Below are 8,747 nucleotides of genomic sequence, written 5' to 3'. Positions count from 1 at the left end.
GTTCTTATTGGGTCTCCTGGGCCGCCCGGTTCTGATGGATCATCTGCAGCGGGAAGCTTCCCGTTTGACCCAAACATCTCCTCCCAGGAGAACCGGTTCATCTGCAGATCACTGAGGAGCGACAATCAGCAGTTCATATTCCCACTTTATTAACATGATGAAGACGAGCTGCAGAGCGCTGCTAATGCAGATTTTCCCGAGACCTTCTCTAAGAGCTGATGAAGAGGATGAAGAAGATGATGGTTCATTTGAGCCCAAACAAACCGACTCCAGATCCGTTTCCTGGGATTCATGTTCGTTCTCAGAATTTAAAACCGAGCGACAAATCTAAAACATAAATCTGACTTCAAGCAGCAAATCAAGCTTCTTATTTTTTTCAATAAAAAATTATTTGTCTTAAAAAAGAAAAAAGCGAAGAGTTAAATTTATTTTTTTAAAGTGACTAGTGAAGAAATGTGGACTTATCTTTAAGACACTAGCAACAGCCTGTTATAAATTTGGCTTGTAGCAGCAAATCATCTTTTTTTTATAACTGACCTGCAGGTCACTTAAAAAGTATTTTGCAACAAAATACTTTTTTTTAAGTCAGAGAAAAATGTGGCTTTTTTTTTTTTTAGTTGAAACAAATTTCTGTTCTGTGAAGTCGATCGTTTCCTTCAGATTTAGTTTTAATCTCGTTCTTCCTCCTGTCAGGTGATTAGCTGGAAGCTGCTAGCCTTCAGTGGGATTAGGATTAGGACTAGGATTATCGTCGGCTGCTATAACCGACTAATTAATGGGTTTGTTTCTGATGCTGCAGCAGAGGTCAGAGGTCGTTCTCGCTCGATTTGTTGATGCCTTTTCTTCCTCTGTCTTTCAGAACCTGGTCGCCTCGGCAACGGGCCAGCGAGTCCTGCGGGCCAGTGTCATTGTTCCAGAACCGGCTGTAATCCTTGCTCCCTTTGTTCCGGCGGCGGCCCACGGGGGCCATGACAGGGGGGCGGCAGCAGAATCAGCCGACGGCGGCAGAATGAGCGGGCCTAGCCGCCCGCGGGCCGGGTCTTCACCGCACAGCGAGCCGGACCGCCAGAGGTCGCAGAGGTCGGCCCCCTGCTGACCTGCAGTGGCGATGAGCTGAAGGATCGCCAGGCGCTCATTTCCTCTCCTGCTGGTTGATACTTCCTGTTTCCTGTCTGGGGGGGACGCTTCCCCCCCCCCACGCCTGCCAGAAGTGCCTTCCTGTCCCTGAACTGATCCGTTTCGCCTCACGTCCTCACCTGGACCCTTCAGAACCGCTTCGTTCGTCCAGCTGTCACCATGGTTACCCTGCAGTCCAAGTGGCGCTTCCTGTTCATGTTCCTGGGCATCCAGCTGGTCGTCATGGCGCTGCTGTCCCGGGAGGGCTACCACAAGCGGGTCAGCTACTTCATCCGGATCTTCCGTAAGGGCGAGGCGGCCGGCCCGGTCCGGAACCGCACCGCCGCCGCGCCGGGCGGCGGGGACGTCTACGCCAACCTGTCCCAGCTGTCCCGGGGACACGACCACGCCGACGACATGCCTTACTGCCCCAAGACGTCCCCGCTCATCGGTGAGTCCAGAACCTTCCAGTCCAAACCTGGCAGAACCCGGCCAATCATCACTGCTGTTTTTCCTTCTGAAACAAGGGGGAACCTTCTAGTTGGTGTTTCCTGTCCCACCATCACAAACATAAACACATGCAGTTTACTCTGCCTGGACTTTAACTAGACCAAACTCAGGGATGATTTCAAGAATTTTGTCACAATATTTTTTGGTATTATTCCGATAGCGATAACAATTTTACAAACTATTTATTGCTACTTTTTTACCTGATGCAACAAACATAAATGCTTTTTATGAGTAAACTGTTAAAATTAAAACCATCTAATCAGTTTTTACATTTACTGACGATTCAGGGAGGAAACAGTGAGAAAATAAAAATAATGTCCATCCATCATCCATCCATCCATCATCCATCCATCCATCCATCATCCATCATCCATCCATCCATCCATCATCCATCCATCCATCATCCATCCATCCATCCATCATCCATCATCCATCCATCCATCATCCATCATCCATCCATCATCCATCCATCCATCCATCATCCACCCATCCATCCATCCATCATCCATCCACCCATCCCTCCATCCATCCATCCCCCCCTCCCCTCTAGTGAGCAGAGGAAAAATCCTCAGCTGAACATTAATGCTGGTCTGGGGATTATTTCTGGATTAATCGATTAATACCTGAATGCAAAAGGTGATTAATCGAATCTTTTAAACCAGGTGACTGAAGGTTTTTTAATGTAAAATATTTTTAGACGGTTTTGGTCTAATATCTGCTCTGAGTGGTTTTATGCTTGTAAATGATGGATTACTGATTTAACTATTATTTCACTAATCGATTAATCTTGATTAATCTGCCGTGAAGCTGTTTGGTTCTGGTTCTGTAGATGAACAGAAACTGATCCGGACCAGAACATTTGCTGCCTTCATCTCACCAAGTTCCACTTGCTATTATTATTATCGTTATTATTATTATTTTTATTATTATTGTTGTATAATTATAATTATTATTATTATTACTATTGTGGTATTTCCCGTCCAGCAGCCGTGTTTTAATGTTGATCCTGCAGGGCTGAAGGTTCTGTTGGGTCAGAACCTTCATGCTCCGGCTCTGATCCGGACCGGTGCTCTTCCTCCTGCTCCTCTTCCTCCCTCCTGTGTTCCGGCTTTGCATCTTCATGCTGTTGTGCTCCAGCGAGATCAGGGCTTATGTAAGCCCGTCGCCGTGCCGACGCTGCAGCAGGGGAGGCCTTAAAGGTGCAGCGCCGTTAATTTACCGGATCCAGCTTGATGAGTGCGGCGCTGCCGGCCCGTTTGGGGATTTGGGATTAATTATCCCGGTGAAAGTCGGTCTTCTAAAGACGGAGAAGAGGAGGATGAATCTGTCGTCTGTCTTCACCTCCGCAGCAGCTGCTGGTTCCGCTGCAGAGACGGAACCGGAACCAGAAATTATGGTTCTGTTGGTTCTGGCGTTTGTTGCCTTTTAGGCACTAAAACATGAAATATGAAGGTTGTGTTTCTGAACCCATCAATCGCAGAATTACACGACTCCCGTCTCATCGTGGCTCAGGTGGAAAACTTTCTGACAGAAGTGGCTGGTCTGCATGTCGACCAGCTGAGGTCAGAGGTCATCCCTCTGCTGCTGAAGCCAGTGGGTGTTTCTCCATTGTTTTAGTTATCGATTAATCGATTATTCTAATGATTAATCGGGAATTGAACCTGCGACGGCCGCGTCAAGGACTACGGCCTCCAGATGTGGGTTGTGCTTAACACCCAGAGTCTGCATGTTTTCCAATACGACAGTAGAAAAGTTAAAAGATGCAAACAAATAATTCAGTTTCTCTTTTAAATCAGAAAATAAACAGTTAGCCTAAAATGCAGTAGCAGTTTTCCTCTAATTGTTTTTAGCTTCATCCTTTTCTACAAATCATCAATGAGTGAAAAGTTCAGCCGTTTCTGATCTGGTGATTATTTATTGATTAACCAGATAGAAAATGTTTTCCAGAATCTGAACCATGTGGAGCTAAAATGCCAGATTAGTTCTGGGTAAAACAGATGAAGGTTTTTTAATCTTTAAACTCAAAATGTTTATATTTTTGTACAGTTTTGGCTTCATTACTGTTTTGTTTTTCAACAAATAGCCTTTTTTAGAGTCTGTATACTCCAGTTAATGATTAATTGATTCTGATTATTCCATAATGGATTAATCTGATTGATCGTTTCAGCCTAACGATCCACCAGTCAGCTCTGCTTCTGCTGGCTTTTCCTCAGGGTGCGATTATGAAACTGTTGCTGCTCTAAGCTCTGCTGGGCCTGTTGATGTTAACCTCTGACCCCTGGTTCTGCTAGCTACCTGCTGTCCTGAGTCAGAACCACCTGAACCGCCCGCCAAACCAGTTTCTGCCTCCGGTCCGGTAAACCAGAACCTGTTTTGTGTCCGCAGGTGGGCCGATCCACGTCAGTTTCCCATCCGGCCTGACCCTGGCCCAGGTCCAGAGGAAGAACCCCCTGGTGGTGAGTGGGGGGCGGTACCGGCCGCCGGACTGCGAGGCCCGCCACCGGACCGCCATCATCATCCCGCACCGCCACCGCGAGCATCACCTCAAGTTCCTGCTCTACTACCTGCACCCGTTCCTGCAGCGGCAGCAGCTCAGCTACGGCATCTACGTCATCCACCAGGTGAGACCTGCAGAACCCGACAGAACCCGACAGAACCCGACAGAACCCGGCAGAACCCGACAGAACCCATCGCCGTTGGCTCTGCTGCTCCCTCTGCTGGCTGCTCTCTGCATGACTGAATAAAATCTCATCATTTTATTCAACCGGATTATTTTCTTTTAATAAGGAAAAATAATAATTATGTTTTTCTGTAAGAAATTGGACCTTAATGACCTGGAGCGATTGAAAAACTGACTCGGTATCGACCCATACCGAATGTCTCCAGTCTGGTTCTGAAAGCATCAGACTGGAAACCAGTTCAGGTCAACTGGTGAAAACAGGATCATATGATGAACCATAAACTGGTTCATGCAGCCTGAATTATTATGGAAAACTTTTTTCTCTATAAAAATAGTTTTTAATTCTGGATTCATCCAGATATGAACAAAAATATGATCCGCTTTAATGACGTTTGCAAGAATCAGCAACGTTTTTAATCTGAAGTGAATCCAGATTAAATCCTCATTCAGAGAAGAAAAGCTTTTGATTTGAAGCAGCCGGATCTTTGGCGCCCCCTGGCTGTGAAGCCCTGAATGCAGAGCCGCATTAAAAGCCTCTGAAGAATCGGCTTCATGCTTCAGAAATGAACCTTTTGTTCAGCTCAGGGTGTCCAAAGTGTGGCTGGGGGGCCGTCTGTGACCCTGTGGTGGACTTTAGGCGGCCCCCTTGAGCTGCATTTATTTTTGTTTTATTTACAAATAAACACTTTAAATTTTATGTTTAAAAAATAGATTACCATTAAAGTTTTTTGCATTCATCTTAATTTTGTGTAAGTGACCTACTTTTTCTCAAAGCAAATTTTACTTCTCATAAAAAAGCAAACAACAAAACATGAGAAACTGGGCGTTCATGTTCTGTATCAAAAATGACTTGTACATGTTTTCTACAAAATATTTATTTTATTTTTGTGGATGAAAATGAAGTAGTTTAGTTCATTATTTAGCAGATAAAATAAAAACTTCAGCTGCAGCGTCTCGTAAAGTTTTTTCTGTTAAAAGTTTTGGGTTTTCTGGGTGTTTTTGCACCGCAGGCGGGGAATTACACCTTCAACCGGGCCAAGCTGATGAACGTCGGCTTCCGGGAGGCGATGAGGGAGGAAGACTGGGACTGCCTCTTCTTCCACGACGTCGACCTCATCCCCGAGGACGACCGCAACCTCTACGTCTGCGACGCCAACCCCAAGCACGCTGCCATCGCCATGGACAAGTTTGGCTACAAGTGCGCCGCTGCAGCGTCCGTTAGCCCGCGGCGCCTCCTACTGGTAGACTCACGCTGTCTCTGCTGCTTGTCCCCTCCAGGCTTCCATACAAAATGTACTTTGGAGGCGTGTCGGCGCTGTCGCCGCTGCACTACCTGAAGATGAACGGCTTCCCCAACAACTACTGGGGCTGGGGCGGCGAGGACGACGACATCGGCGTCAGGTCAGACCCGTTCCGATGCTCTACGACCGAGCCACAGACCGACCTTTGACCTTATGCTCTCCGTCCTCAGGGTGTCTCTGGCGGGGATGTTCATCAGCCGTCCGTCTCTGAAAGTCGGCCGCTACAAAATGATCAAACACAAGCTGGACAAGGGCAACGACGTGAACCCCAAGAGGTAGAGACCGACCGCACGACTGCTGCTGGACACCCAGCCTGGAGTCCATGGCCTAGTCAAAGCAACCAGACTTTAAATGCACAGTAACATGAATCCTTTCCTGATAATTTAACAGAACTAAAAGGAGGTAAACGTATATTGAATTAGGGTGCAGTACCGCGTTACACCAGAGGGTGGCGGTGCATCTTTTTCCCATCATCACAGACACATGAAGAAGTGGACAAGCAGTAAAGAGTTTTAATCCCAGGTTGATAATTTTCACCAAATTATGAATCCTTTAAGTTTTGTATTGTTTTATGTAAATATTTTGAGATAAAAAAAAAAGTTCTGTTAGCATGCCAGATGCAATGCTAGCTTAGCTGCTAACTGCTAGTGTATTTTGGAGTTGGTCACATTTCAGTTCAATACTTATCCACAAATTCAAGTTAGTCAAACAAAATGACACATTAAGTCAGAAATAAAGTCAAAATCTAATTATGTTAAAGTTAATTTTGATTAATCAGTTACATCGATTTTAGCAGGTTAAAAAAAAACATTTTTAACACAATTGTGGTTTTGTGTTTTAATACATACTAAAGTGCCAGAACTTTTGTATTTTGTTTCTGGTACAACCATAAATCTGCCGGACCTGCTACATCCAGGCTAACTGATGACAAAGCTGATACCGTCTGGGGTTCATCCCTGCTTCATCGATGATCTGGAAAAACTATTGTTGTGTTCAAGTTGTGCTAGAAGGAGTTAGCCTATTCAAGCTATGTTAGCTGCACAAGCTAACATAGCATCTCAATGCTAAACATGTTGCTAATGCTAATGTTAGCGTCTACAATCCTTATTTCTAAAGAAGTTCAATGAATGATCAGATTCTTGAAACTCTAAAAACTCTAAATATCTTTGTCTATTTCTTAAATAATTAGAAATTAAAATGTTTTGTTGTTTGTGTATGTCAATCTAACTTTGTCTCTGTTCAGGTTCAACATGTTGGCGAAGACGCGTCAGACCTGGAAGATGGACGGCATGAACACGGTGGAGTACGAGGTCGTCTCCAGGGACTACCTGCCCCTCTACACCAACATCACCGTCAACATCGGGACCGAGTCCGGCCTGCACCCGCCTGCGCAGAAACCCGCAGCAGAGAAACCTGCTGCAGCACAGAAACCTGCTGCAGCACAAACCTGCAGCAGAAAAAGCTGCTGCAGAGAAACTTGCAGCTAATTCTTCAACCAAACTCCAGGAGAAACTTGCTGTAAAATAATCCTGTTGGTGTGATTTCTGGTAGAATGAAGCGATAGCTCCCCCTTGTGGCTCCTGCGGTCGTCTGGAGCTGCGGAGAGGAGGAACCCGGTTGGACTCTGTGAGTTTGTGTGTCAGGCGCTGTCGCCGCTGTATAAACCATGAGGCCTTAGAACCACGTCTTTTCTTTTCACGTAGACCTTAGAGTGTAGAGGGAGTTTAGAGGAGGAAGCTGCTGGAGCGTTTTCACATCAGCTGATTCACGTTGGATCTGTGAAAGCTGATCGGGCCAGCTTCAGTTTCTGATCCACTGCTTCAGTTTCTGATCCACTGCTTCAGTTTCTGATCCACTGCTTCAGTTTCTGATCCACTGCTTCAGTTTCAGATCCACTGCTCCAATTCTGTTTTTCCTGTGGATGATAATGAATTCCTGCATTTTCATCACTCCGACGGCTGATTGTGTGAAAACATCTCTCTTATCCTCTGAGTTTGGCAGAAGAAACCAAAGAAGTTTTTATTCTTCATATCACTTGGTGTTAGTTTGCTGGAAGCTCCAGGTTGCGTCAGACGCCTGGGTTATCACGTAGATGGGAAGTGGCCTTAGACACGCCAGCCTGGTTCCGATCCATAAACGGCAGTTTGGGTCGGAAAGACTGAAACTTTTACTCCTGGAGGAGAGAAACTGAACGGGCCGGGTGTCACTGGGTTCTGGTGTCAGTTAATTTCTGTTCTCCTTTCCAACTTCTGCACAGTCCACAGTGGCCTTATAATCATAAATAAACAGATTCAAAATGAAAATATTCTGTTGGGTTTCTCTTCCCTCCTGGTTTTTATTGCTCATATGAAACAGAAAATCACTAGCATTAGCTTTAGCACCAGCTAAAGCTAAAGCACAACACCAACATGGCATTTCATGCACAGCATCACAGGTGGAGAAGGATATGACGAACGCTTTAGTGACAAAATTATATTGAACAAATCAATCTTATTTTGTTCCTGAATGTTCCTCGTTTGAAATGGTTTTTGGGGAATGTGAAAATCTGTTGAGGAAATGGAAATCCTGCGTAAACAATCTTCACTCACTTCAAAATAATCAAAATAAATCTCTGACTACATGAAGAATTAAACAGACCTCAAACTTTAACTGAAGGTTTACAAAACAGCCAAGTCGATTAGCACTTTAAAATATATCTGAAAATATTATTGTAGGGGAAGCTAAGTGCACTAAAGTTTTAAAGTTAGCTATTAGTGCTAAGCTAAATCGTAGCTCTGCTGTTAGGTTAGCAGAAGTGTGCCCACCACTGTTCGGTTAGGTTTTACACACCAAGATAGTTAATGTACTGGAAGGTAGTTTTATTTCTAAAACACATTCAGCAACAAGGCACTTCAAAGTGCTTTACAAAAATTAAAAGGAAATACAATGAAACAAACCAAGGAAAAGAGCAAAAGAAAACAAAAAAGGATAACTGCATGTTTAAGAATAAGTAGTCTGATTCTCTGGATTCTTGTTCTGATAAAGTTGATCTAAGGCAGAGGTTCCCAAACTGTGGGGCGCGCCCCCTAGGGGGAGCGCCGTGTCATTGCAGGGGGGGGCGCGGGAAGCCGTCTGAATGGAAAAAAAAAACAAAACATGAA

At 45.0% G+C, this 8,747-nt stretch overlaps 1 protein-coding gene across 1 annotated transcript; it reads left to right on the top strand.

Moving 5' to 3' along the window:
• Positions 1-1,279: 1,279 nt before the first annotated feature.
• LOC106964729 (beta-1,4-galactosyltransferase 3) lies at positions 1,280-7,287 on the top strand. The gene is made up of 6 exons (XM_015060406.1): positions 1,280-1,567; positions 4,012-4,247; positions 5,317-5,504; positions 5,585-5,707; positions 5,778-5,882; positions 6,851-7,287. The coding sequence occupies exons 1-6, from the start codon at positions 1,297-1,299 to the stop codon at positions 7,092-7,094; spliced, it is 1,167 nt and encodes a 388-aa protein (XP_014915892.1). The 5' UTR covers positions 1,280-1,296; the 3' UTR covers positions 7,095-7,287.
• Positions 7,288-8,747: the final 1,460 nt, after the last annotated feature.

Source organism: Poecilia latipinna, unplaced genomic scaffold (assembly GCF_001443285.1).
Source record: "Poecilia latipinna isolate Pla-1442-1.1 unplaced genomic scaffold, P_latipinna-1.0 Scaffold1709, whole genome shotgun sequence".
In the NCBI taxonomy this organism is placed as follows: domain Eukaryota; kingdom Metazoa; phylum Chordata; class Actinopteri; order Cyprinodontiformes; family Poeciliidae; genus Poecilia; species Poecilia latipinna.
This window is presented reverse-complemented; position numbering and strand designations above follow the sequence as displayed.

Excerpts from the sequence above, each read along its gene's own strand:
- LOC106964729 (XM_015060406.1), top strand. The coding sequence starts at position 1,297 with ATGGTTACCCTGCAGTCCAAGTGGCGCTTCCTGTTCATGTTCCTGGGC. Across the intron at positions 4,248-5,316 it reads GCATCTACGTCATCCACCAG|GCGGGGAATTACACCTTCAA; the intron begins GTGAGACCTGCA and ends TTTGCACCGCAG. Across the intron at positions 5,505-5,584 it reads ATGGACAAGTTTGGCTACAA|GCTTCCATACAAAATGTACT; the intron begins GTGCGCCGCTGC and ends TGTCCCCTCCAG.